This window comes from Piliocolobus tephrosceles, chromosome 13 (genome assembly GCF_002776525.5).
Source record: "Piliocolobus tephrosceles isolate RC106 chromosome 13, ASM277652v3, whole genome shotgun sequence".
Taxonomy (NCBI): Eukaryota; Metazoa; Chordata; class Mammalia; order Primates; family Cercopithecidae; genus Piliocolobus; species Piliocolobus tephrosceles.
Genome location: NC_045446.1, coordinates 6,795,148 through 6,821,860, shown reverse-complemented (window position 1 = coordinate 6,821,860; position 26,713 = coordinate 6,795,148). Strand labels below are relative to the sequence as shown.

Sequence of the window (26,713 nt, the reverse complement as noted above, 5' to 3'; positions counted from 1 at the left end):
CATCTCGGCCTCCCAAAGTGCTGGGATTACAGGGTTGAGCCACCGCGCCCGGCCCTAAAAAATTCTATTGATACATTACATCAATTGACCTATGGATATTGAACCAACCTTGCATTCCTGCGATAAGTTCCACTTGGTTGTGGTGTATAGTTCTTTTCATAAGTTGCTAGATTTGGTTGGCTCGTATTTTGTTGAAGATTTTGTGTATGGATTCACAAGTGATATTGGTCTGTAGTTTTCTTGTGATATATGTCTGCTTTTGGTATCTGGGTGATGCCTCATAAACTGAAGTGGGAAATGTCACGTCTTTGTCTATTTTTTCGAATAGTTTGTGAATAATTGGTATTAATTCGTCTTCAAAAGATTGGTAGGATTCAGTGGTGAAGCCATTTGGGCCTGAGCATGTGTGTGTGTGTGTATGTATAGTTTTTTGTTGTTGTGTTTACCAGTCAGTCTCTTGACTTGTTATCTGTCTATTCAGATTATCTCTTTATTCTCAAATTAGTTTTGGTGGCTTGTGCCTCACTAGGAATTTGTCCATTTCATCTAAATTATAAAATTTGTTGGTGTACAGCTATTCATTATATCCTTTTATAATGCTTTTTATTTCTCTTGCTCCTCTCTTTCATTTCTGATTCGGTATGTAATTTTAGTCTTTTTTTTTTTTTTTTGAGACAGAGTCTTACTCTGTCACCTAGGCTGAAGTGCAGTGGCATGATAAGAGCTTACTACAGCCTTGAACTCCTGGCCTTAGGTGATCCTTCAGCCTCAGCTTCCCAAGTAGCTGGGACTACAGGCATGCACCACCAAGCCCAGCTAATTTTCTTTTTTTGTAGAGATGTGGTCTCACTATGTCATCCAGGCTGCTTTTGAACTCCTGGCCTCAAACAATCCTCCTGCCTTGGCCTCCGAAAGCACTGGGATTACAGGTGTGAACCACCACCTCCAGCCAAGTCTTCTCTCTCTTTTTTTCCCCACCATGGTCAACCTAGCTAAAGGTTTGTCAATTTTGTTGATGTTTTCAAAGAGCTAGCTTTTGGTTTCATTAATTTTCTCTATTATTTTTCTATTCTCTATTTCGTTAACCTTTACTGTAATATGTATTATTTCTTTCTGCTCTTTCTGGTTTACTTTGCTCTTTTTCCATTGTCTTAACATGGAAGGTTAGGTTAAGGTTATTGATTTGAGATCTTCTTTCTTAATAGAGGCATTCACACATATTATATTACATTTACACTTCTAGGCGTGTCTGTCTTTTCTTTTTTTGACATGGGGTCTCACTCCATCGCCCAGGCTGGAGTGCAGTGTCGTGATCTCAGCTCACTGCAACCTCTGCCTCCCAGGCTCAAGTGATCCTCCCACCTCAGCCTCCTGAGTAGCTGGGAACACAGGCACCAGCTAATTTTTTCTGTTTTTAGTAGAGACGGGGTTTCACCATGTTGCACAGGCTGGTCTCAAACTCCTGTGCTCAAGCAATCTGCTGCCTCAGCCTCCCAAAGTGCTGGGATTACAGGCGTGAGCTACTGGGCCTGGCCTTTACCTGTGTCTCATAAGTTTTGATATGTTGTGTCTTTATTCCTGTTTATCTCAGTATTATTTATTCCTGTTTATCTCAGAGTATTTTCTGATTTCTCTTTTGATTTATTATTTGAGACATTGGCTATTTGGGAGTGTGTTGTTTACTTTCCACATATTTGTGAGTTTCCAAAGTTTTTTTTCTGCTATTGATTTCTAATTTCATTCCATTGTGGTTGGAAAACATACCTTGTATGACTTCTGTCCTTTCAATTTTATTGAAGTTTTCTTTCTTTCTTTTCTTTTCTTTTTTTTTTTTTTTTTTTTGAGACGGAATCTTACTCTGTCACCAGGCTGGAGTGCAGTGGCACTATCTCTGCTCACTGCAAGCTCCACCTCCTGGGTTCACGCCATTCTCCTGCCTCAGCCTCCCAAGTAGCTGGGACTACTGGCGCCCGCCACCACGCCCGGCTAATTTTTTGTATTTTTTAGTAGAGACGGGGTTTCATCACGTTTGCCAGGATGGTCTCGATCTCCTGACCTCATGATCCACCCGCCTCAGCCTCCCAAACTGCTGGGATTACAGGCATGAGCCACCGCGCCCAGCCTTATTGAGGTTTTCTTTTTTTTTTTTTTTTGAGACAGAGTCTCGCTGTGTCTCCCATACTGGAATGCAGTGGCGCGATCTTGGCTCACTGCAAGCTCCACCTTCCGGGTTCACGCCATTCTCCTGCCTCAGCCTCCCAAGTAGCTGGGACTACAGTCGCCCGCCACCACGCCCGGCTAATTTTTTGTATTTTTAGTAGAGACAGGGTTTCACCATGTTAGCCAGGATGGTCTCGATCTCCTGACCTCGTGATCTACCCGCCTCAGTCTCCCAAAGTGCTGGGATTACGGGCGTGAGCCACCATGCCTGGCCTCTGAGGTTTTCTTAATATGGTCTTGAAGAGTGTTCCGTGTGCACGTAAGAAGCGTGTGTGTGGTTGTTATTGGGTAGAGTGTTTTGACCTGTTTATAAAGTCTAGCTGTAGTATTGTTCTTATCTTCTGGTTCTTTGTTGATCTTCTAGTTGTTCTATCCATTATTGAAAGTGGAGTACTGGAGTCTCCAAGTGACATACTTTTATTTTAGCTTTTTATTATGGAAAATTTTAAGCATACATGAAAGAAGAGATAATGTACTTACTCATCACCCAGCTTCAACATTTATCACCGTCTTGCCAATCTTACTGAATCTGTCCTTCCTTACCTTTTTTAAAAATTTTTCCTAGAGTATGTCAAAGCTCATCCCAGATGTCCTAATGTTTCTAGTAAACGCTTCTGCACAATTCTGAAAGATAAGGATGTTTTTAAACCCAGCCCCGACACTATCATAACTCACAAGATTCATGCTAATTCCTCAGTTTCTTCTAGTCCCAGGTCCATGCTCAAGTGTCCAGGCACCCTCTTCAGGGGTCCTCCATGTTTCACAGTGAGAAGGGACCCTCAGAGTTGGGCACCCCAGGCAGGCTGATTGGAGGGGGCTTTGGAAAGGAAGGCTTTGGCCAGGGTGTGAGGGTGCAGGTCCTCACCAGCTCCTGTTTGGTCTGTTTCAGGAACAAATGTGGTATCTGGGGCTGGCGGTCTGAGAAGATGGAAACTGTTAGCGGCTACGAGGCCAAGGCAGGAGAGGCTAGTGGTGGGGGGCTGGGGGTAGGAGATGAGGCCCAGGAACTCAGCTCCTCTCCACATCCATCCCAGAGTAGCCCTTGGGCTCTGGACACCCTGAGCATTTGTGGGAATTCAGCGGGCCCGAGTGCCCATCCCCTGCGGAGTACATAGGGCTCACCCACATCACGGGCCCCTACCCAGGGTACCGAGATGAAATGAGGAGCGTGTTCCTCTTGACCCTGGGGCTGCATCTCCTCGTTGGTGACTTCCCAGGGTTCAGACCCTGCCACCTCCTCTATTTTGGGGAGCAAGATCTCATCTGTCTCTGGGACAGGAGGACTTGGGTTCTGCACTGGTGAGGCTGAGTGTGGGGAGCAGGCTCTGAGCCCCCAGCTCCCCGTGTCCCCTGCTCCCCAGGTGTACAGTGCCACCAACGTGGAGCTGGTGACACGCACACGCACGGAGCACCTCTCTGATCAAGACAAGTCGAGGAGCAAAGGTAAACCCAGGTGCGCCTGCCTGCTGCCCAGTCACACCGTGTGGTGGGGCCACCCTGGCCTGGGGTCAGGGGCCAGAGTTTCCCGGGATGAGCTGGGTGGCCTCCCCATTCCCGTCTGGGCCCTCTTCCCCCAGACAGGAGGCTCCCAGGGTGGAGGGGGTGGGGACAGTGCGGGCAGAGTGGCCCCTCACCGGCTCCCACCCCTTCTCCGTAGGGGGGAAGACTCCGTTCCAGTCCTTCCTGGGGATGGCCCAGCAGCACTCCTCCCACACCGGGGTGAGCCAGGGCTGGGCTGAGACAGGGCCGGAGGGGGCTGAGCCTGGGCGGGAGGGCGCCCTTCATCGCCCTGATCGCTGAGTCTGCCCTGGAACCCACACAGGCCCCTGTGCAGCAGGCAGCCAGCCCCACCAACCCCACAGCCATCTCCCCTGAGGAGTACTTCGACCCCAGCTTCAGCCTGGAGTCACGGAACATTGGCCGCCCCATCGAAATGTCCAGCAAAGTACAGAGGTGAGATCTGAGAGCGGCCTGGGGACTTGCCTCGGGATGGGGGCTCTTGCAGACCCCTCTCTGGGCCTGTTGTAGTGAGGGGCCCACTCCCTCAGCTGGCTTCTCTCTGGACTCCACTCCTGGAGGCAGGAGTCATGTCTTATCCATGGTCCTCAGCCCTTAGAAAGGGCTTGGCACAGAGGACCAGTAGCTTGTCTTGGATGGATGGATGGTGCCACCCATATATGGTTTTTTTATTTAATTTCATGAGTACCTGCCGGGGCCAGCGTGGCACGGTGGGAAGGGCCCCCAGCGACATGGCCTGGGAGCGGAGCGTCCACCTTGGTGGACCAGAACAGCTACGCTTTTGCCCCGCGAGGAGCCCTGAGCAGGTGTAGGTGGCAACAGCAGGCACAGTGCCTGCACAAGCCTAGCACTCTCACCACCGTCTCAGGAGGATTCTTTTAGCCACCACACAGTTGCTGGGATTCAAACCCTAACAGTCTTGTCCTGGGCTGTGCTGGACACAAAAGTTTGGCAACACGTGAGGCCAGCTCTGGGTTGAGGGGGAGAACGGGGCGACGGGCCCGGCCCCGAGAGAAGCCCACAGCCTGGCACCTGGCCTCCTTGTCCACAGCAGATGAGCTGGTGCGAAATCCTCAGGAGCCCCAGCCTGGGCCCAGGGAGGAGGGCAGCTTGGGCCACATGGCCAGGACACCAGCTCCCAGGGGAGGCGGGCAGTGGCATCTGAGCAGAGCAGGGCACCCCAGGCCAGGCAGAAGGTGGGTAAAGGCAGCTGCCCACAAACCAGAGGGCAGTCCTCACTGGAAGGGCCACCAGCGGTGCCTTACCCATGTCCTGTGGTCGGCTGGGCAGGTTCAAGGCCACACTGTGGCTGAGTGAAGAGCACCCGCTCTCCCTGGGTGACCAGGTGACACCCATCATTGACCTAATGGCCATCAGCAATGCTCACTTTGCCAAGCTGCGCGACTTCATCACCCTGCGCCTTCCACCTGGCTTCCCCGTCAAGATTGGTGAGCGGCTGGGCCCAGGCAGCGGGAGGGTCTCCGGCATGGCACCCTCCCCTCAGCGCAGTCCCTGGAAGGCTGCAGGGGCCGGAGGCGCAGGTGGCTGTCCGCCAGGGCTCAGGTGTGGCTGTCTCCTCATAGAGATTCCCCTTTTCCACGTGCTCAACGCCCGCATCACCTTCAGCAACCTGTGTGGCTGTGACGAACCCCTGAGCTCCGTGTGGGTGCCGGCCCCCAGCTCTGCTGTCGCCGCGTCAGGTACCCCCACGGGAGGAAGAGGTGGCCTGCACAGCTCTCTGGTCACCAAGCCCCGCGGGTTGAGCGTGGCCCCTCTGCCGCCTGCCTAGGGAACCCTTTCCCGTGCGAGGTGGACCCCGCTGTGTTTGAGGTGCCCGAGGGGTACAGTGTGCTGGGCACGGAGCGCAGCGAGCCCCTCCGAGATGAGGACGATGACCTCCTGCAGTTCGCCATCCAGCAGAGCCTGCTTGAAGCGGGCACCGAGGCGGAGCAGGTGGGACTTGCGCAGGGGGTGGGCTCTGGCCTCTGCAGCCACAGGGCAGAAGTGACAGCTGTGGGCTCTGGTGACTGCAGGTGACCGTCTGGGAGGCCCTGACCAACACCCGGCCTGGTGCCCGCCCTCCTCCCCAGGCCACGGTTTATGAGGAACAGCTTCAGCTGGAGCGGTGAGCCTCTCATGCAGCTGGCTGGGTCCCTGTCCCCCGAGCCCTGGCTTGGCGGGGTGGAGGATAGCAGGAAGGTGCTAGGACCCCAGGCCCTCTGCAAGGCCACCGTCCGTCAGCAGCACTATCTGCCACCAAAGGTGGTGTGAGGGGTGGGGAAGCAGGACCCCGCCCTGTCTCCTCTGCCTGCCACCCTGTCTTTGCCCTTGTCCTCCAAAGCCAGTCCCCAGCCCCTCAGCTTCTGCCCCAGCCTTGGCGCTCACTCTCCTGCTCTTCCCTCCCCTGTTCTGCCTGGAAGGGCCCTCCAGGAAAGCCTGCGGCTGTCCACAGAGCCCAGGGGCCCAGGATCCCCTCCCAGGACACCCCCAGCCCCCGGCCCACCCAGCTTTGAAGAGCAACTTCGCCTGGCCCTGGAGTTGTCTTCACGGGAGCAGGAGGAGCGGGAGCGGCGCGGGCAGCAGGAGGAGGAAGACTTACAGCGGATCCTGCGGCTGTCACTCACCGAGCACTGAGCCACAGCCCCGGGAGGGCTGGCCAGGCCACTCCCTGCCTGCTTTTGTAATTTATTTATTTATAAACTCTGCTGCTGGGCTTGGGGCCTGGAGCCCCAGGGATGGGCGGGCAGGGGAGACAGATGGAAATAAAGAGACTGTCGCAGCAGCGCTGCTCTGCTCACTGGGCTGGCATGGTGGGGACCCTGAAGGTGGGGCGCTGTGGAGAGACACTGTGGGTGGCGGCCTCAGACCCGGGCTTGAATCCTGGCCATGGTCCCCTTAGCCTATCTGAGCCTCAGTTTCTTCAGTTGTAAAATGAGGAGACCACCCCCCCACCCTCTGCCCCTCAGAGCTGAAGGGAGCTGGCTGAGAGTCACATGTTCTTACCAAGCAGGCGTCCTATGACAGATCCCCTGTGCCCTGTCCTACCTGCTGGGGACCCAGTTCGTCCTGCCACCCAGCCTGGTCTTCTGGAAACCGGCTCGCGTGCCTGTTGGGGAGGGAAAGGCAGGGTCCCCAGGCCCCATTCACCTCCAGCTGGGAAGAGCCCCCACACCGGCCCCTGCAGCCAAGCCCAGGCCCAGGCCCTGACTGCCGCTTGTTCTCTACCGGTGGGTTTGCAAAAGCCACTTCCCCCGCCTAGCTGGAAGTCCTGCCCTGCTCGCCTCCGAGGTGGACCTGAGAGCCCCTCTCGAGCTTCTGGGTTATTTGTAAACCCCAGGCCATTTTCCCCGGAAGCCTGTCTCCCAGTGGTTCCGGTGGAGTGGGAACTAGCAGGCCGACCAGCAGGGAGAAATGTTTGGGGTGGGGGCCCTTGGCCGAGGGCGCGCCTTGCCTGATCCTCCCTAGACCTGTCCCCCACCCCCCGCCACCGCTCTGCCTCCCTAGGACCCGCCTCTGCAGGGCACAGGACGCTGGACAGCTCAGGTGCTCCCGCTGGGCCAGGCCGGGTGCTTCCTGGGAGGGGGACCAAACTCCTGGCCTCCAGCCTCTGCCCTCAGGGTCTCCGGGCTCCGCACCTGCGCCCGTCCCCGGCCTCGCCCCTGACCTGTGCCTTGGGGCTGGGCGGACCAAACCGCGGAGACCGGAGGGAGGGGGCCAGCCGCCCTGAGAAGCTCCGCGGGTCCGGCTTGGCGAGTGTCTGTCCCTTTAAGGGCCGCCCCCGAGGAGGTGCCAGGCCCGGGTGGCGCCGTCTCTCCTTCCTGGTCCTGCAGGGCCAGGACTGTCCGCGGGGTTGAGGGAGGGGGCCGTGCCCGGTGCCAGCCCAGGTGTCCCCGGCCTGGCCCCATGGCCCTGGTCACAGTAAGCCGTTCGCCCCCGGGCAGCGGCGCCTCCACGCCCGTGGGGCCCCGGGTGAGTGTGGCCCGGCCGTGGTGCCGCCCACGCAGTTGCTGCCCGGACTCGGGACCGCGTCCTGCCAGCCAGTGGGCTCCTCTCGAACGGGGGCATGAGGAGGGGGCCGCGGGGCTCGGGCTGGAGGGCGCTGGGGGCCTCGAGGGTCTCTGGTACTGGCGCCTGGGCACAATCCAGAGCCCTGCGCGCCTCCCAGGCTGCGGAGGCCCCGATCTGAGCGCTCTGCCCGCCACCCTCGGCGCCCACCCAGCCGACCTGGCCTTGGGCCGGGGCTCCACGGGGCCTCCCGGTGGGGCGTGGACTGGGGTGGGAAGACGATTGGCATTTGGCGCCTTTTCTGGCCTCCCCCCACCCCAGAATTCCTGAGAGAGGGGAGAGGACAGCCCTCCCCGCCCTCACCCTCCCCTGGGGCTGATCTCTCGGCAGGACCGGGCGGTCCAGCGAAGGAGTCGACTCCAGCGAAGGTGAGCGCCACCTCCCCCACGCAGATACTTCCGTCTGCCCCGGGCCTGGCCACGGCCGTCCTGGACTCTGGGCGCAGGGACAGAAAACTCCCCGGAGGACGCGCAGCCGAAGCCCACTGCCAAATTTGTGGGGCAGCGTTTCCGGTGGGGCCGGCTGGTGGGCTCGCGGTAGGGCGGCCTTTGCCTTCACCCTCCCCCTGGTCAGCTGAGGCTTCCTCACCCACTGCCCTGGGCTTTGGCTCAGGTGGTGGCCACGGGCCGAACGGCAGGAGGGCATGACGGGCCTGAGGACTCCTGGGTCCCCGACTAAGTTCCCAGCAGCCCCTGAGTTAAACAGGTGGGAGGGGAAGGGGAGCAGCCCCTTCCCCTGGCAGGTGAGTAAGAGTAGAGGGGCTGAGAGCTTGGAAGCCCCCAAGACTGGTTCTCAGCGTGGTAGCAGCATTGCCAAGGGGCCAAGGGGTTAGAAATGCAGATGCTCAGGCCTCCACTCCAGACCTATCCACAGCGTGGGAGCCCATGAATCCGTGCAGACAAGGGCTGCAGGTGAATGTGAGGCATGCTAGACTTTGAGAGCCTCTACCCTAAGGGGGATGAGGGGCCATGACAGTTGCCCGCTGCCCTGCCAGGCAGAGCTTTGCGGTGCTCCGAGGGGCTGTCCTGGGGCTGCAGGATGGAGGGGACAATGATGATGCAGCAGAGGCCAGTCCTGAGCCAGCAGAGGAGCCCCCGAATGAGGAGGAGCCCGGCGGGGACCAGACAGACTTCGGGCAAGGATCCCAGAGTCCCCAGAAACAGGAGGAGCAGAGGCGGCACCTGCACCTCATGGTGCAGCTGCTGAGGCCGCAGGATGACATCCGCCTGGTGAGGGCCCATCTGGAGCTCTGGGGGGCGGGGCGAAGAGACACGCCTGAGGGCAGAATGGAGCTCTGTGTGTGTGTGTGTGTGTGTGCTTGGGGAGCAATGGTGTGAGGGCAGGGGGCAGCCTGGGAAGTGTTGGGTTTACCCATACCCCAGTGACCCTGCTGTTTCAGGCAGAGATGTTTTGACAGGGTAAGGTCATGGCTGCAGGTCTCTGGAAGGGAAAGAACAGGGGAGGTTTGTCCTGTGTGAGCCAATAGGGCCAAATTAGGTCCAAGAAGTGGGAATTCCAGAGGTATGTTTCTCCTCAACTAATAGAATATTTTCCTGATGACATGAGCTGTCCCTAAACGGACCAGTGCACAAGGCAGGCGTGCTGGAGGGACCGGGGCAGAGGGGAGGAGGATTCCAGCCCCATGGAGGAAGGGAGTCCAGGTGGAGCCGGAGCACTGGTGCTCAAATGCTTGTGGAGACAGCTCGCCATCCTCCGCAAGACATGGCAAACAAGATGCAGTGAATCTTCTGTAAAACTGAATTTACGACAGAAATATCATCCCCTATTGTGAGATTTTGTCCTTAGTATTTCTTTGGTGATAAACATTTCTCAAATGAAATGATAGCAACGGCAAGTGACAGGGTTTAAAAAACAAAAACAAAAACCAAAAACCTCCTTTTTGCTGGCCACGGTGGCTCATGCCTGTAATCCCAGCACTTTGGGAGGCTGAGAAGGGAGGACTACCTGAGCCCAGGAGTTCAAGACCAGCCCAAGAAACATAGGGAGACCTCATCTCAATAAAAAACTTAAAAATGAGCCAGGCATGGTGGCATAGGCCTGAGGTCCCAGCAACTTGGGAAGCTGAGGTGGGAGGATCATGTGAGCCTGGAGTTTGGGGCTGCAGTGAGCTGTGCTGGTGCCACTGTACTCCAGCCTGGGCAACAGAGTGAGACCCTGTCTCAAAACAAAAACAAAAACAACCTCCTTCCTCAGCAGAAACAAAAAATGTGCAACCTGTGTCAGTCCCATTCCCCACTTTTTTCCACACAGTCCCTCTTTACCCACTGATTTTACATCTGGGAAGAAGGGGGGTGGGAGAGGAAGGAGCAGTGTCAGCGCTGTTCTGGGCCTGGGGTGTCTAGGTGGGGAGCAGGGTCCTTGGGGCCACTGTGACCCTGGGCTCCTCATCTCTCCCAGGCAGCCCAGCTGGAGGCAGCCCGGCCTCCCCGGCTCCGCTACCTGCTGGTAGTTTCTACACAAGAAGGAGAAGGTCTGAGCCAGGATGAGACAGTCCTCCTGGGTGTGGATTTCCCTGACAGCAGGTTCGAGCAGGGAGAGGAAAGGAGGGGCAAAGAGGTGAGGGACGGGGGGACAATGGCTTTCCCTCTGTCCCCTGCCAGCTCCCCCAGCTGCACCCTGGGCCTGGTCTTGCCCCTCTGGAGTGATACCCAGGTGTACTTAGATGGAGACGGGTAAGCAGTGGCAACTGGAGGTCGGGGGGGCAAGAGGGTGGAATAACTGAGTGTGACAGATGTGATGGGGCCTGGGCACCAGGGTACAGTAGAACTTTAGGCTGGGACTCTGGGGACTGCTCCCAGCTCCACGTCAGATTCACTGTGATCCTGAGCAAGGCACCTGACTCCTGGGCCTTGGCTGTATCCAGCAAAAGGACAGGTTCTCTGTCGCAGAGCCTGGAGTCTGGCCTCACCTGCGCCTGGTCTCCCGCAGGGGCTTCAGCGTGACGTCTGGTGGGCAGAGCCGGATCTTCAAGCCCATCTCCATCCAGACCATGTGGTAAGGACAGAGGCTGCCTGGACTCGGGCCAGCCTCTCCTTCGAAGGAGGCTGCAGGGCCTGGGGGAGGGCAGCAAGGGAACAGTGTGACCCAGCCTCTCCTCCTGTCTTAGGGCCACACTCCAGGTATTGCACCAAGCATGTGAGGCAGCTCTAGGCAGCGGCCTTGTACCAGGTGGCAGTGCCCTCACCTGGGCCAGCCACTACCAGGAGAGACTGAACTCTGACCAGAACTGCCTCAATGAGTGGACGGCTATGGCCGACTTGGAGTCTCTGCGGCCTCCCAGTGCCGAGCCTGGCCGGTCAGTGTGGGGAGGGGAGGGCCTGGGTGGACGGGGAAGGCAGGATAAGGCAGTGGGAGGCATGGTGGAGAGGGGAAGGGGCCCCTTGACTGAAGGGCTTTGCTCCCAGGCCCTTAGAACAGGAGCAGATGGAGCAGGCGATCCGTGCTGAGCTGTGGAAAGTGTTGGATGCCAGTGACCTGGAAAGCGTCACTTCCAAGGAGGTAGGCAGGGGGCCCGGGGACCGAGTCCCCTCCAGCAGGGGCTGTGAGCTTGCCTTTCCTGGGAGCCCTCCCCACCTTGCCTGTCTCCAGTCCTGAGCCATTCCTGGATGCCTTGGCCTTGGCCCTAATGCATCTAGATGGGACACGATGCTGTCCTCAGAGGCCCCAGAGGGAAGGTGGCGGGTCAGGCACTAGGAGAGCCCCAGCCTCTCTTGCCCTGGGCTCTGCCTGCAGATCCGCCAGGCCCTGGAGCTGCGCCTAGGGCTCCCCCTCCAGCAGTACCGTGACTTCATCGACAACCAGATGCTGCTGCTGGTGGCACAGCAGGACCGAGCCTCCCGCATCTTCCCCCACCTCTACCTGGTGAGCTGCAGCCGGGCCTGGGCCTTGCGAACCGCTGGCAGCTGCGAGGGTGGGGGCCAGGAGCAGAGGCTGGAGGAAAGGGGGAATGTGCTGTTCCCTGTCTCCCAGGGCTCAGAGTGGAACGCGGCAAACCTGGAGGAGCTGCAGAGGAACAGGTAGGGCTATGAGCCCCTCGGGCCGCCCACCCCATCTTCCGTTCTCCTGGCCTCCCCGCATTGGGTGGTAGCCAGCTTCAAAACCCCCTGGACCACCCTCAGCAGCTGCCAGCTCTGCTTCTAACTCTGTTCTGGGGCTGTTGCCCTGGTGTGGGCTCCCAGGTGGGGACAGGAGACCCGCTGGCCAGCCCCCACCCACTCTCCTCCCCTCCCCGCACTGTAAAACAAGGACAGAAACAGAGGGCCTCAGCCACTCCAAGACGAGAAGCAGCAGAGCCTACTGCTGTAACTGCCTTGGACAAGCAGAAAAAGGTTCCTCTTGCGTGTGCCTGTGGTCCCAGCTACTCGGGAGGCTGCGGCAGGAGGATTGCTTGAGCCCTGGAGATTGAGGCCGCAATGAGCCACTGCACTCCAGCCTGGGCAACAGAGAGAGACCCTGTCTCTAAAAAATAAGAAAAAAGAAAGAAAGAAAAAGCCTCTTTTCTACCTTGCCCTGTCTCAGGGAAGAAGGAACTGCCCTTCTCCCCATAGGGACCTGGCTGCCTGCTCTGACGGGTACCTGTCATCTGCCCACCAGGGGCTTCTGGGAGACCTGCTGTAGCCCCTGTCACCCCCTGCTGCAGACCCACCCACCCTCAGCTTAGGTCAAAAGCCGTTGTCTAACTCATTTCCGAGAATAACGGAAGGGCTGGAGTTGCAGTTGAGCCAGCTGTCTGAACCAGATGAGGAAACAAGCCCAGCAGGGTAAAATGATTGGTCCAAGGTTGCAGCCATCTGACAGCTGGGTCACTTCTCCTCCCGCTATAACTGCTGCCTCCATGTGACTTGAAACTTAGAGCTAAAGAGAGGCCCAGGGGCTGCCAGGTCTGATGGCCAATGGGCCTGGTGCCTCTGCCCATGTCAGCCTGGCCTTGGGCTTCTGGGACAGGGTCACCCACATCTTGAACATGGCCCGGGAGATTGACAACTTCTACCCTGAGCGCTTCACCTACCACAACGTGCGCCTCTGGGATGAGGAGTCGGCCCAGTTGCTGCCGCACTGGAAGGAGACCCACCGCTTCATTGAGGCTGCAAGGTCGGTCTCCAGGTTTTGCTGCCTGCCCCACTGTGGCTTCAAGTGGCCCCCAGTGCCCTCCTCCTGCCCATCTGCCATCAGCTGTGCCATTCCTTCCAGCCCTCAGCGTCCTTCCCTCCTTCTCCTCTACTCTCGGTTGGTTGTGAGCCCTTTACTGGCCCTCCCCTGCAGGAGGTGGGGTCCTTCATGGTGAGGGGAGGGTGCTGAACCTGGCCCGCTTCCACAGAGCACAGGGCACCCGCGTGCTAGTCCACTGCAAGATGGGCGTCAGCCGCTCGGCGGCCACAGTGCTGGCCTATGCCATGAAGCAGTATGAATGCAGCCTGGAGCAGGCCCTGCGCCATGTGCAGGAGCTCCGGCCCATTGCCCGCCCCAACCCTGGCTTCCTGCGCCAGCTGCAGATCTACCAGGGCATCCTGACTGCCAGGTATGGGATGGGAGCGAGTGGCAGGGGGTGGGTAGGTGGGTTTGCTGGGGGCGGCTGCTGGGTCACTCAGAGCTGACTCAGGGCCGCCTCCTCACAGCCGCCAGAGCCATGTCTGGGAGCAGAAAGTGGGTGGGGTCTCCCCAGAGGAGCGCCCAGCCCCGGAAGTCTCTACACCATTCCCACCTCTTCCGCCAGAACCTGGGGGTGGTGGGGAGGAGAAGGCTGTGGGCATGGAGGAGAGCCAGGCAGCCCCAAAACAAGAACCTAGGCCACGGCCACGTATCAACCTCCGAGGGGTCATGAGGTCCATCAGTCTTCTGGAACCCTCCTTGGAGCTGGAGAGCACCTCAGAGGCCAGTGACATGCCAGAGGTGAGGCTGGGGCTGGGGGAGCTCAGCGTGCAGGGCTGGGGGCCATAAGGAGGGAGATGGGGAAAGACCAGATGGGCGTTTGACTGTAGACCTGAGCAGGGCGTACCCCGGCTAAGTGTGGCCCACCCATGCAGGGTGTCCTGGTAGGACCCAGGGGGCCTGGTCCCAGCCTCCTTCACAGTCAGTCCGGTACCTCTTAGTAGCCAGTGTCTCCAGCCTGTCCCATGAGTACCCCTGAAGACGGGGACCAGCCACGTCCTGGGCCCCTGAGAACAGCTGAGACCCAGTGAAGGCACGTGGGGGCGCTGTAGGCACAGGCTGGAGAGGGGTCACGGGGGCAGGGCAGAAGCAGCACCTGTTTCCAGGGCTCCTGGGTGAGCCAGCCCCGGCCGGGGTCGCCAGCAGGTTCCAGCCAGACCACAGGACTAACTGTCTAAGGGGCAGAGCTGCCTCCCCAGGCCATGAGCTCCACAGGCCCGTGCCGGCCCTGGGGGCGATCTCTAACCCCATGGTGGGGAGGCTAAGTTAATCTCTGAAGCCCCTCCTGGGTCTGAGGAGCAGGACCTCAAAGAATGGGGTGGGGAGGAGTCTGCACACTCACACCGCCCAAGTCCTGCCTAAGTGAGCACCCTCAACGCTAAGTGCTGCGGGCACAAGCCTAAAACTGGGAGCCAGGCCCTGTATGGGACTCAAGGTCAAATGGCTGACTTGGAGGAAGGAGTGTCCACTGAGGGCAGGAACATTTAGAAGAGGCTTCCTGGAGGAGGTGTGGATGGGGAAGGATAGGGAGGCGTGGCGGGTTGATGGGCGGGTGTGGGCGCTGCGAAAGGCAGGAGGTCCTCACCCAGCACTGGACACATGCATCCACCCAGCCCAGGTCAGGGGCTAGTGCTGGCACGGGTTTCACCTGCCGGCTGCCTGTGCAAAGGCAGAGGAAGGATAGGAGGGGCGGAGGGCAGGGAGGCCTGGGTCTCCAGGGAGCTGAGGAGGGCTTCTGGGGGCCAGAAGGAAGCTACAAGCAGGTAGGGTTCAAGCAGCAGGCAGCAGGGCTGGGGTGTTGTCCTCCCTCCTGGGGAAGCATGGCTGTGGACAGCTTGGCTTTTGGTGTGTGTGCCACAAACATTCTGGCCCTCGCCTCCTCCCAGCTCTGTGCTTGGCACCCCTGCCCAGATCTTCCCAGCTCTGCTTGGGTGCCCCATGGCTTCCATATCCTCACACCTGTCCAGGTTTTCTCTTCCCATGAGTCTTCACATGAAGAGCCTCCACAGCCCTTCCCACAGCTCGCAAGGACCGAAGGAAGCCAGCAGGTGGGCAAGGCGCCTCAGCCTGCCCTGAAGTCCTGCCAGTCAGTGGTTGCCCTCCAGGGCAGTACCCTGGTGGCCAACCAGACCCGGGCCTTCCAGGAGCAGGAGCAGGGGCAAGGGCAGGGAGAGCCCTGCATTTCCTCTACGCCCAGGTTCCGGAAGGTGGTGAGGCAGGCCAGCGTGGATGACAGCGGAGAGGAGGGTGAGGCCTGAGCCCTCACACATGCCCACGTTCCCCTAGACACTAGAGGATCCACAACTCCTTGGAGAAACACCTTCACGTCTGTTGCTGCACACATTCCTCTCAGCTCCGCCCCACACCCCTGTCACTACAGCCTCACCTCCTACAGCCTTAAGTCCCAGACCCATGTCCACCTGTCCAAGGGCTCAAGACTTTTTTTTTTTTTGAGACAGAGTCTGGCTCTGTCGCCCAGGCTGGAGTGGTGCAGTGGCGGGATCTCAGCTCACTGCAAGCTTCGCCTCCCGGGTTTACGCCATTCTCCTGCCTCAGCCTTCCAGGTAGCTGGGACTACAGGCGCCCGCCACCTCGCCCGGCTAGTTTGTTGTATTTTTTAGTAGAGACGGGGTTTCACCGTGTTAGCCTGGATGGTCTCGATCTCCTGACCTCGTGATCCGCCCGTCTCGGCCTTCCAAAGTGCTGGGATTACAGACTTGAGCCACCGCGCCCGGCCAAGACTTTCTAACTGGGATGTGGTAGAGGGATTGAAGGTGCCTTTGGGGGCAATAGCACCCTAGTTTCATTCTCAACTCTTGCCCTGAACACTCACCTGTGTCACAGAATAAAAACAGAGTTTCCAGTACAAAAAGGCTCATGCCCCTCACCCCTTCCCCTCCCTGCACCTCCTATCCTCTCCCAGTTCATTCCTGGAACCAGTCAGGCCAGGCAACCAGTGGCCCCCAAAGGCAGGCAGGATCCTCAGGCCCCAGCTGTGGGGGGCTGGAAGGGCTGGCAGGTCGCTTCCCTTGTCCACCTCAACCGGCCCAGGCCTTTGCTGCTGTCCCCAGACCTCCTGTGACACCACCCAGATTACAGGGCGCCAGGCCAGAGACAGTCTTCTGTTTGTCCTTTTTGGCCCCTGGCTAGTCAGTTTTTCATAGCCTTATAGTACCTGACTTTGTATTGAGAAATAAAACACACTTTCATATTCGGTTATTTTCAGTGTGACAATGAAGCTGTGTGTGTTGCAGTCCCTTCCTCCCAGCAGCCTCCTCACAATTCCCAGGTGGCTCGTGACAGACCTGTTTGGGGGAGTGCCGTGTTTGGGCGTGGTGCAGGAGGAAGACTGGGTAAGAGAAGAGAGGAGGTCAGTGCTATCTCCCCATCTCCTGGGGCAGGGCCTGGTACATGTGACCTGCTCACACCCGCTCAGGCAGGTCGGGCAAGGGAACCAGTCCTCACCCACCGGGCAGCAGGCATGTGGCTCCACTGTGAGAGCTGGAAGGGGTTACTCATGAGGAAGTGCCTACCTGGACAAGACCAAGCCTGTTCCAAAAGCAAAGGCTCCTTTGGACACTTGATGCCAGTTCTATGGCATATTTTGGGTCCCAAGAATCATCTTCCGCCTGCTACAATGCAAAAGGGCCTGATTTTCCAAGCCAGCCTATTGCTGCCTGGGAAGAAGGACCCTTGGTGGCCCTTCCCCTCCTGCCCAGGGGTTCCTTCTGCTCAACTTTAGTGTCCAAGAAGAGTTAGTCGTTCCATCTGTTTTTTTCCTTTTTTGAGACAGTCTTGTTCTGTTGCCCAGGCTGGAGTGCAGTGGGGCGATCATGCCTCAGTGCAGCCTTGAATTCCCAGGCTCAAGCGACCCTCTCACTTCAGCCTCCTGAGTAGCTAGGACCACAGGCACGTGCCACCATACCTAGCTAACTGGCTGTATCTTTGTCACTTCTTTTGTGGTTTGTTTGTTTTTTGAGACAGGGTCTTGCTCTGTTACCCAGAATATGATCTTGGTTTTCTACAGCCTCAACCTCCCGGGCTCAAGCGATCCTCCTGCATCAGCCCTGAGTAGCTGGGCTACATAAGCATGGGGTACCTGGAGGGCCTCAAAAGGCAGCTGGTAACAAGTCAGTGCCTGAGTAGACGTGAAGGACTGGAGGACAGAGTAGGAGCGAGATTTACTTTTCATTTTATATCCTTCTTCATTATTTTTTTCCCCTTTAGCAATTTGTGTGAGGTTTGTGTATACATAGGATTCCTTTTTTTTTTTTTGGAGACAGAGTCTCGCTCTGTCTTCTAAGCTGGAGTGCAATGGCACAATCTTGGCTCATTGCGACCTCTGTCTCCCAGGTTCAAGCAATTCTCCTGCCTCAGGCTCCCAAAGAGCTGGGATTATAAGCGCGCGCCACGATGCCCAGCTAATTTTTGTATTTTTAGTAGAGACAGCATTTTGCCATATTGGCCAGGCTGGTCTCGATCTCCTGACCTCAGGTGATCCAACCTCCTTAGTTAGCTTCCCCAAAGTACTGGAATTACAGGCGTGAGCCACTGCACCCAACCCATAGGATTCTTAATTTTTGTAGGTTTTGTTTTGTTTTGTAGAGATGGGGTTTCACCATATTGCCCAGGCTGGTCTTGAACTCCTGGGCTCAAGCAATCTGCCTGCCTCAGCCTCCCAAAGTGCTGGGATTACAGGCATGAGCCACCACACTCGGTGCCCTCTTGTCTGTATTTTTGATGCAGTTTCCCCTCCAGTCTTCATTTCCCTGATTGCTGACTTCTGACTTCTTAGAATCCTCCTGGATTCTAGTGGATCCCACAGCTAGTGAGCCCTACAGCTCTGAGTTCCTGATCAGACCCGCCTTCTGAGATGCACAGGCTGCAGGAGGGCAGGGCCTGGCCTTGGCTTCCCCCGACACTCTCACCACCACCCACCCATCCGCAGCCCTAGGCTAGGAATACTGAAAGGGCAGCCTGGGTAGGACTCCTAGTTGGCCACAGAATGGGGGGTAGTCCCCAGTGTTTGCTCAGCAGAATGGATCAGGAACCAGAACTAGCTTCCCTGTACCCCACATCTTGTGGCCCTTAGGCATACCACCCAGATAGGTGCCAAGGATTTCTCTTCTGGAAGGGAGGTAGAGGCTAATTCTGGCAATGTCTAGATAGCATGTATTGTTAAAATGTATCAAAGTGTAGCCAGGCATGGTGGCCCTCTAGTCCCAGCTACTCAGGAGGCTGAGGTGGGATGTCTTGAGCCTGGGAAGCAGAGGTTGCAGTGAGCCGAGATCACCCCACTGTACTCCAACCTAGGTGACAGAGCGAGACTCCGTCTCAGGAAAAAAAAAAAAAGCACCCCTGTATATACTCTTTTTTTTTTTTTTTTTTGAGACTGAGTCTCACTCTGTTGTTGCCTGGGCTGGAGTGCAGTGGCGCGATCTTGGCTCACTGCAACCTCCGTCTCCCAGGTTCAAGCAATTCTCCTGCCTCAGCCTCCTAAGTAACTGGGATTACAGGCTCCCGCCACCACATCCAGCTAATTTTTTGTATTTTTAGTAGAGACAGGGTTTCACTGTGTTGGCCAGGTTGGTCTCGAACTCCTGACCTCGTGATTCACCTGCCTCAGCCAGTGCTGGGATTACAGGCGTGAGCCACCGCGCCCAGCCTGTATATACTTTTTCATGCACACATGACCACTAAATCTGTAGGATAAACTTCTAGAATTCTTGAAGCAAAGGCTTTCCTTCCAAGAAAGTGCACCATTTATAGTGAATGGCAATGCCTGTGTCCTTAACGGACTACCCAGCCTACACATCAATGTCATCATCTTGCAACGCTCCCAGAGGGAGAAAGGGCAGGCATTATGATTACCACCGTTTTTAAACAATTAATTAATTAATTACTTTTTGGAGACAGAGTCTCACTCTGTGGCCCAGACTGGAGTGCAGCCGCACGATCTCGGCTCACTGCAACCTCCCCCTGCCTCCTAGGTTCAAGCGATTCTCATGCCTCACCCTCCTGAGTAGCTGGGATCACAGGCATGTGCTACGACGCCGGCTAATTTTTGTATTTTTAGTAGGGGGCGGGGGGGGGGGGGGGGGTGCTCACCATGTTGGCCAGGCTGGTCTCGAACTCCTGACCTCAGGTGCTCCACCCCCTTCGGTCTCCCAAAGTCCTGGGATTACAGGCGTGAGCCGCCGCACCCGGCCCAATACCATCATTTTCTAGAAATGAGTAAACTGAGGCTCAGGGAAGTAACTGCTTAGTCTCTAACAGAGCCGGAATCAGATCCTGGGTTTCTAAATTCTCATTCCAAGAGCCTAACTCGGCAGTGGGGAAGGTGGCTCCTGGGCAGTCAACTGACTGCACAGTTCCGCCCAAGGCGGGACCTGGGTCTAGAAGTGCTCGGAGCTCGCGGGTGGGAGGATCAGGATGACTGCTGCTCCCGGAGCCCGCTTTCAACTCCCACCCCGCACAGAAGCCTTTCAGCAGCGCGAGGCGTCGCCCAGACCGGACTTGGAACCCTTGCAGCACGACCGCCGCGCGCTTCCCTCCGGATCCAGCTCCCACCGTCAGAGCGTCCTCCCTCCGCCGCGCCGGGCTCAGCCCAGGCTGGGGCGGGGCCTCGGAAGCGGCCGCCCTCGCCCCAGACAGGGCGGACCCTCGTTAGGCCAAGTTTTCAAACGGCAAAATCAACCGCGCGGAAGAGACTGTGCCTTCTTTTCACTCCGCATCCCAGACGCCTCAGAGAAACTGCCTTTCAGACCTTCGCGGCCTCTCCTGCGCCCGCAGCGCCCGGGAGCTGAGGACCCGGGTTAGCCACATCGACCGCAACGTTCGCGCGCCACCTTGTGTCCGTTCCTTTAGCTTTCAGGGACAACCAGGAAACCACATTTCCCAGCGTGCCTAGCGCCTCTGCGCAGGCGCAAATAGTTTTCCCTCGTTGCCATGGGAACCTCGCCACTTCTAGAGTCCCGGCCGCTTGACTCAGCGAAGCGCGGTGTTGGTTTTTCCTGAGGTACTCTGGGGCTGGGACCCGGTCTGCAGAAGGTCCAGGGGGCGGCGTAGGGGGATTGAGGAGAGGAGACCAAGCCGGCCTTGCCTCCGGGACCAGCGCTTCCAAATTATCTGGGGCGTCCCGGCGTGCACACGCTCCGGAGGCCTCGCCGTTCTGAGGAGAGGGGCTGGCGAGGCGACCCGGGTCCGCGATGCCGGGGTCTGGCTGTGGCCCGCGAAGGCCCGCTCGCCCGCGCCGGCGTCTTGTCACCGCGAGCCGAGGGCCTTCGCCCGGCCGACAGGTACTCCCGGGAGCTGGCAGCCCACGGGGAGGGTTCGCGGCGCAGGTGAACGCGGAGGTAGAATCAGGGTGGTGAATGCGCCCGGGGCTGGATCTGGTTCAGCCGCCGGTGGATTCGGAACCCGGGAGGCTCCCAAGCCCTGTGGGCTTCGGTTCCCCCGCTCTGTAAAATGGGGCTTGGACTGGAATTCTAGTGCCCATTGCGACTCCGTTGCAGAGCCGCCCCTGGCTCTGTGTGACCTACGAGTTCCTTCTTCTGTAAAATAAGGAGGCTGAAACGGATGATCCCTAACGTCTCTTCCGACGGTGCAGTATGTTACACACTGCTGGCTCCATTGCCCCTTATTGCACCCCAAGTGCAAGAAGAAAGAAGGGGACCTGGGATGATCTGAGCAAGACTCTCAGCTTGGGATCTAGAGTCAGAGAAACTTGGGTTTGTGACTTTGGGCAAACTTATTACATCTCTTGAGACTCAGCTGCTTCATTTGCAAGACTGGGGATAATGTTAATACTACCTCCGGTTTTTGAGGATTAAATGAGATGACGCATGTAAGTTTTTAGCCCAGGGACTGCATAGAGGAAGTGCTATCCCAGGTCCCAGCTATCGTTTCTGATAATTTCTACAACAGTCCCTAGCCACTATAAGACCTTTTCTTACTTTTTGAATTCACTTTATTTCTGGGCAAGTTCATTCTCCTAGGAAGGACGTTTTTTTGTTTTTTGGTTTTTGTTCGTTTGTTTGTTTTGAGACAGGGTCTCACTGTCACCCAGGCTGGAGTGCAGTGGTGTGATCTGTGCTCACTGCACCCTCCTCCTCCTGGGTTCAAGCGATTATCTTGCCTCAGCCTCCTGAGTAACTGGGACTACAGGCGTGTGCCATTGCTCCCGGCTAATTTTTGTATTTTTTGGTAGAGATGGGGTTTCACCCCATGTTGGCCAGGCTGGTCTCAAACTCCTGGTCTCAAACTCCTGGCCTCAAGAGATCTGCCCACCTCTGCCTCCCAAAGTGTTGGGATTACAGGCGCGAGCCACCTCACCTGGCTAGGCAGGATGGTTTTTGTAGGCTGATTTTGATGGGGGAAACCTGAGTCTTTTTACCCAAGGTTGGATGCTCAAGGCCAGTGTATTGCCTCCCTTCAGCTGTAGGCTGAATTATAGCGTTACCACACCATTTAGGGAGGATGCAGGCTTAATGCCACATAGTAGGGTAGATACTTAAGATTCCTAGAGGATATGAGTACTGACATGTTATGATGCAAAAGCAGCTGAATATAGAATTATGTATTTACATAAGACTGGTTACCTTCATGGTTATAAGGAATGCATAAGAATTCTATGCTGCTTGCATTGAGTTCAAGCTTTGTGTTAATTGAGAAAATTGTAACAAGGAGTTTTAAATTAATGAAAAAAAGTATATATTTTAAAAATCTGGGAACATCCAATAATTTCACAAACAAGCCTTCATGCGTCCAACAAACATCTTGTCTCACTTTGTCTTCCAGGCTGGAGGGCAGTGGTGTGATCTCGGCTCACTGCACCCTCTGCCTCCTGGGTTCAAGCGATTCTTCTGCCTCAGCCTCCCAAGTAGCTGAAATTACAGGCACATACCACCATGCCTGGCTAATTTTTGTATTTTTAGTCGAGATGGGGTTTCACCATGCTGACCAGGCTGGTCTTGAACTCCTGACCTCAGGTAATCTGCTCACCTCAGCCTCCCAAAATGCTGGGATTGGCCGGGCGCGGTGGCTCAAGCCTGTAATCCCAGCACTTTGGGAGGCCGAGACGGGTGGATCACAAGGTCAGGAGATCAAGGCCATCCTGGCTAACACGGTGAAACCCCGCCTCTACTAAAAAATACAAAAAAAACTAGCCGGGTGAGGTGGCGGGTGCCTGTAGTCCCAGCTACTCAGGAGGCTGAGGCACGAGAATGGCTTGAACTCGGGAGGCGGAGCTTGCAATGAGCTGAGATCCAGCCACTGCACTCCAGCCTGGGCAACAGAGCAAGACTCCGTCTCAAAAAAAAAAAAAAAAAAAAATGCTGGGTTTACAGATGTGAGCCACAGTGCTTGGCTTTCCATGAATATTTTTTGAGCACCTACTGTGTACATGGAACTGTGCAGGGTGCTCTGAGGGATATGAAGATGTATAAGACACTTTCTCTGCTCTCAGGAAATACAGTCTAGTAGAGAAGATCAATTATGCATTAAAAACATAAAATTCAAGTAGAAAGTGATGTGTCATAGAGAGGCCCAGGTTACTGCTCTGAAGATTCAGAGGCAGGAGACATCACTGCCGAGTCACACTGTGTAATGAGAGAATCAAAAAGACAGCATTTGAAACTCCTAAAGCATGTAAACAATGCAGATATGCCAAGAAGTAGGGAAAAGATATTCCGGGCACCCATTCCATAACCTTGAGATACATGAAGGAGAGCTGTCTGTAGCCCTGATTAAATGGTGAGCTTCTGGGAGCAGGGACTAGATTTTGGTCAGTGTTTTCCTCCCCTGATTGGCACATGGTTGCCATGGTAAATATTAGCCAATGAGTAGGGGCTACCAGTTTCCTGTGGAGAGGAATGGAGCTGTGGTCTCTATATTACCTTGAAGCTCTTTGATTAGACTCACATGCTGTCTCAGAGCCATTCTTCTAGGGGAAAGAGGCGAATGGGCAGATGATTGTGGGGCAAGGGCCATATTGTTGGCATCTTTAGTGCAGTACCAGCTGAGAGCCCAGGGAACAAGGTCTCATCAGTGGATAGGGGGTTTGTGAGCCTGTTTCCCTGGAACTAAGGTGAAGAACCATGAGGGAAGGAAACGGAAGCATAGGACCGTGCAGCAGTCCTCAGACCAGTGATGGCCACTCCCTTGACTCCTGTGTCCATTCTTGGCTTTTCTGTTTCTATGGCCCACTCCTCCCTAGGGAGATTTCTCTCCCATCTGTGACCCAGTTGGGAGTGGGAAACTGTGTCCACCATGCCAGCAGATTGCCAAGACCCGCCGCTGCTGCACAGGAAGGAAGCTGGCTTCAGCACACCATCTTCAGGCTGACTTCCAGGGCCCTGCCCTTTTCCAGTTCTGTCCAGGGCTGAACCTGCACTAGGAGCTAACCTTGAAGGAGACCCCTTCGACACAGGTGTTTAATGGCCTGTGGAGGGGAGAACGACCTCAGGAGCTGGGATAGCAAAAGTAGAAAAGATTGAAAGGAGAATGGCCTGAGGACAGGGCAAATCCTCCCAAGTCCTGTTTAATTCATCCATGGTCTAGATTCCCACTGGAATCCTCTGTTGCTCAGAAGGTGGAGTCATCCTCAGAAAAAGGAAGCTGGAGAGAGATTAAGCAGATGCAACCAGACAGGGGATAGAGCACAACTGACTGTCTTTTTTGTCCCTAGATATGGGATGTTGGAGGACATCTGGGGACCACAAATGCTCCTTCTCCTGGAGATGCAACTCAAGGTGAGCCTTTACACCATCCTTCTGGCAACCCGTGCTCCCTCTCCAGAGAACAGTTCTTCCTTTTCATCCTTCTTTCCCACTTGACTCCCGCTCCAGGGGCCACAGGTAAGGGCCTGCAAGGTATATCAGGATTTCCTTATAGCTAAGTGCCATGTGAAGCCTGAGTAGCTCCAGGCCTGGTACTTGGTAAGAGGTTATGACAGCCCAGTGCCTGCCATGGAGGCCTCTGTCTGCCTACTTCAAGGGCGTTATGGTCCTATACAATTTACTAAGCACTGGCACTTAAATGTGATCTCATTTAATCTCAACAGCTGTAAGGTCTTGTATTGTGACTTTCACTTTTCCATGTGAGGGATCTGATTTCTTAGGTTGTAGGTCAAAGAACTAAATGATACCACTGAGAGCAGTGATCTTTCCACCGCCTCCATAATCACTGACAGGGTGCCATCTGTCTGCTAGTGAGAACACGGTGCTAGGTTAACCTGAAACTAGACCAAGACTCTCCTTTTTTCCCATTTCAGCTAGAATTTCCTGCCCATTTTCCTCAGTGTCCTATCCCAGCACAGCTTCTCCGTGTCATTGGACATGTTTGATCTGAGTTTCTCTCTCTCATGCCCTCAGTACATGCTGACTTGTTCTCAGGGCAGCGGGTCCCATCAGAGAGCTTGTGCTCTTCCCCTTGACTCTGCCAGGTACACCTTCTCCCAGGTAGGCACCCTGGGTAGCTGTGAGACTTTAGGGGATTCTGTATCTGGGTTAGAGAACCAGGAATAGGAAAACTGTTCCCCCGCTGGGTGGCAAAAGAAGTTAGCAAAAGTTTGCCTGATGGGATTGGCCTGGATAGTAATGCTACACCCTATGCGACCCCATCTCATTGGCACCCCTGGCAGAGCAGCTCAATGAGCCATAGAGGTAAAGGTGGAAGGTGAGTGTGGCAGGGAAGGTAAAGGCTCAGGCTAAAGGCTAAAGCAGGGTCCCACCTGCTGGCATAACTCAAGCCGGAGCCATGGAGGCGGAGGTGGGAGACAGGTTTGGGTAAAGGAGGATGCCCCTGGGGAGAGGGAGCTGGTTATATGCATCCTACATAATTTATCTTCATATGGCCTGAGAAGGCTTGGAGCTGGCCTGCTTTGCCCAGAACAGCAGCAGCCTGTCTCCCCAGGCAGCGCACGCTGCTGTGCAGCTCCTCTCTTGGTTTGGCGGACCGACTCCCATCCTCTGATGGCCCTCGAGAGACCTTTTTCACACCCTCCACCCTCCGTGGTGGCTCAGCTAGATGCCTCCCCCAGCTCTATCCGCCGTCTGAGATCTGATCATCCCAAATGTTCCTATGCCAGGCTGAACTCTGCCTTCTCAGAATGTCCTCACTCCTGCCAACCTGAAGCTCTTATTTTCAACACAGAAATGGGAAATTGGGAGGGAGGCTGAGTGCCATGGGGCCTAGAGTATGTGGTTTGGAGGCAACCAATGGAATCATTTTGGGGTTAATGGGATGCCTGAGCTGATAAGCAGGGATCCCCCCGCCCCTACTCCCGAATATCCCTGTGGTGGGTGGCACTGTGTAGAGCAAGGCCTATATGCAGCACGATCCACAGGTGGTCCCCACTTGCCCACCCCACCATCCTGCTGCAGCTTCACCCTCACCCTCCACCTCAGCCCTGTTCATTCCTCTCTTCCCTCTTTCCCTCCTCTCCTCCCTCTAGGTAGTGCAAGCAGCAGCTGTTGACCCCAGGGGCACATATGCTTGCCTGGCCTATCTGTACTTGAGCTTCCTACGGGGTGCCCATCTTGGCCTGCATGCTGCAGGACTTGTGCTTCTGGGCAGATACCTCTGATTCTTCTCCTCTTCAAAAGGAAAAAGGACTCAGATAAGAGAGGAGGTTAGGGAAAGAAGACTTGAACTATTTTTTTTTTTTTTTAGACGGATTCTTGCTCTGTCATCCAGGCTGGAGTGCAATGGTGTGATTTCAGCTCACTGCAACTTCCATCTCCCGGGTTCAAGCAATTCTCCTGTCTCAGCCTCCCAAGTAGCTAGGATTACAGGTGCATGCCACTGTGCCTGGCTAATTTTTGTACTTTTAGTAGAAATAGGGTTTTACCATGTTGGCCAGGCTGGTCTCAAACTTCTGACCTTGTGATCCGCCCGCCTCCGCCTCCCAAAGTGCTGGGATTACAGGCGTGAGCCACCGCACCCGGCCCAGACTCTCTATTCTTTTGCTGAAGGCTTTTATCAATCTGATGCCAGCCTACGTTTCTGGCTTTCTCTCCCAGAACATCCTAGTATGTACCGTTCACAGTCATCACACTAGACTACCGACTGTTTCTCAAAAACACTTTTTCTGCCTCTTCACCTTTGCTCATGCTTATCTTTCTATCTGGGAGGGTTCTTCCACCATTCATCTCTCCATTTAAAAATATTTTTTGAGCACTTTTTATTTTGAAAAATTTCAGTGCAGAGAAGTTGAAATAATAGTACAGTGAACAGCTATGTAACCTACACCTAGATTCGCCAGTTGTTATTGCTATGTTTCTTTCTTTTCTCTCTCTTTTTTTCCTGGACCAACTGAAAATAAGTTGCGGGCATTATGACACTTTACCCCTAAATATTTTGGTCTGTATCTCCTCATAATAAGGACATCATCCTGCATAACCACAATCTTTTCCTTTCCTTTTTTTGTTGAGACTGAGTCTCACTCTGTCACCAGGCTGGAGTGTAGTGGTACGATCTTGGCTCATGCATCCTCCACTTTCTGGGTTCAAGCGATTCTCCTGCGTCAGCCTCCCAAGTAGCTGGGACTACAGGTGCGCAACCCCACGCCCAGCTAATGTTTGTATTTTTAGTAGAGATGGGGTTTCACCATGTTGGCCAGGATGGTCTTGATCTCTTGACCTCGTGATCTGCCTGCCCTGGCCTCCCAAAGTGCTGGGATTAAAGGCGTGAGCCACTGCGCCTGGCCAGTCTTTTCTTAAAAAAAAAAAAAAAAAAAAAA

The 26,713-nt window shown here is 55.7% G+C and overlaps 3 protein-coding genes across 8 annotated transcripts in view; all 3 read left to right on the top strand.

Annotated features, from left to right (window-relative positions):
• Positions 1 to 2,313: 2,313 nt before the first annotated feature.
• ANKRD13D (ankyrin repeat domain 13D) lies at positions 2,314 to 6,881 on the top strand. 4 transcript variants are annotated; one of them, XM_023186320.2, is made up of 10 exons: positions 2,314 to 3,176; positions 3,582 to 3,663; positions 3,878 to 3,939; positions 4,043 to 4,173; positions 5,029 to 5,186; positions 5,322 to 5,438; positions 5,528 to 5,691; positions 5,772 to 5,863; positions 6,159 to 6,418; positions 6,749 to 6,881. In XM_023186320.2, the coding sequence occupies exons 1-9, from the start codon at positions 2,976 to 2,978 to the stop codon at positions 6,370 to 6,372; spliced, it is 1,221 nt and encodes a 406-aa protein (XP_023042088.1). In that variant the 5' UTR covers positions 2,314 to 2,975; the 3' UTR covers positions 6,373 to 6,418; positions 6,749 to 6,881. The 4 variants fall into 4 exon arrangements, with proteins under 4 accessions (XP_023042088.1, XP_023042087.1, XP_023042089.1 ...); XM_023186319.1 differs by lacking the exon at positions 6,749 to 6,881 and having other exon boundaries at positions 6,159 to 6,520; XM_023186322.1 differs by lacking the exon at positions 6,749 to 6,881 and having other exon boundaries at positions 3,108 to 3,176; positions 3,582 to 3,673; positions 6,159 to 6,520.
• A 396-nt stretch (positions 6,882 to 7,277) lies between these two features.
• Positions 7,278 to 15,514, top strand: SSH3 (slingshot protein phosphatase 3). Of its 3 annotated transcripts, XM_023186317.2 has the most exons (14): positions 7,278 to 7,707; positions 8,134 to 8,171; positions 8,798 to 9,032; positions 10,222 to 10,346; positions 10,425 to 10,496; positions 10,753 to 10,818; positions 10,931 to 11,119; positions 11,229 to 11,322; positions 11,557 to 11,685; positions 11,794 to 11,840; positions 12,769 to 12,915; positions 13,142 to 13,342; positions 13,440 to 13,713; positions 14,940 to 15,513. In XM_023186317.2, the coding sequence occupies exons 1-14, from the start codon at positions 7,642 to 7,644 to the stop codon at positions 15,228 to 15,230; spliced, it is 1,974 nt and encodes a 657-aa protein (XP_023042085.1). In that variant the 5' UTR covers positions 7,278 to 7,641; the 3' UTR covers positions 15,231 to 15,513. The 3 variants fall into 3 exon arrangements, with proteins under 3 accessions (XP_023042085.1, XP_023042084.1, XP_023042086.1); XM_023186316.2 differs by having other exon boundaries at positions 10,222 to 10,496; positions 14,940 to 15,514; XM_023186318.2 differs by lacking the exon at positions 10,425 to 10,496.
• Positions 15,515 to 19,366: 3,852 nt separating this feature from the next.
• Positions 19,367 to 26,713, top strand: part of RAD9A (RAD9 checkpoint clamp component A) — an 81,092-nt gene continuing 73,745 nt past the window's right edge. The window contains exons 1-2 of the mRNA XM_023186141.3: positions 19,367 to 20,270; positions 23,660 to 23,723. The gene's annotated coding sequence lies outside the window, so the exon portion shown is untranslated. The remainder of the gene's footprint in view (positions 20,271 to 23,659; positions 23,724 to 26,713) is intronic.

Bases quoted from the DNA above. Each gene is read 5' to 3' on its own strand.
- SSH3 (XM_023186316.2), top strand. From the start codon at position 7,642: ATGGCCCTGGTCACAGTAAGCCGTTCGCCCCCGGGCAGCGGCGCCTCC. The intron at 7,708-8,133 runs GTGAGTGTGGCC...ATCTCTCGGCAG, and splicing joins CCACGCCCGTGGGGCCCCGG to GACCGGGCGGTCCAGCGAAG. The intron at 12,916-13,141 runs GTCGGTCTCCAG...CCGCTTCCACAG, and splicing joins CGCTTCATTGAGGCTGCAAG to AGCACAGGGCACCCGCGTGC.
- ANKRD13D (XM_023186320.2), top strand. From the start codon at position 2,976: ATGTTTCACAGTGAGAAGGGACCCTCAGAGTTGGGCACCCCAGGCAGG. The intron at 3,664-3,877 runs GTAAACCCAGGT...CCTTCTCCGTAG, and splicing joins AGACAAGTCGAGGAGCAAAG to GGGGGAAGACTCCGTTCCAG. The intron at 5,864-6,158 runs GTGAGCCTCTCA...TCTGCCTGGAAG, and splicing joins GAACAGCTTCAGCTGGAGCG to GGCCCTCCAGGAAAGCCTGC.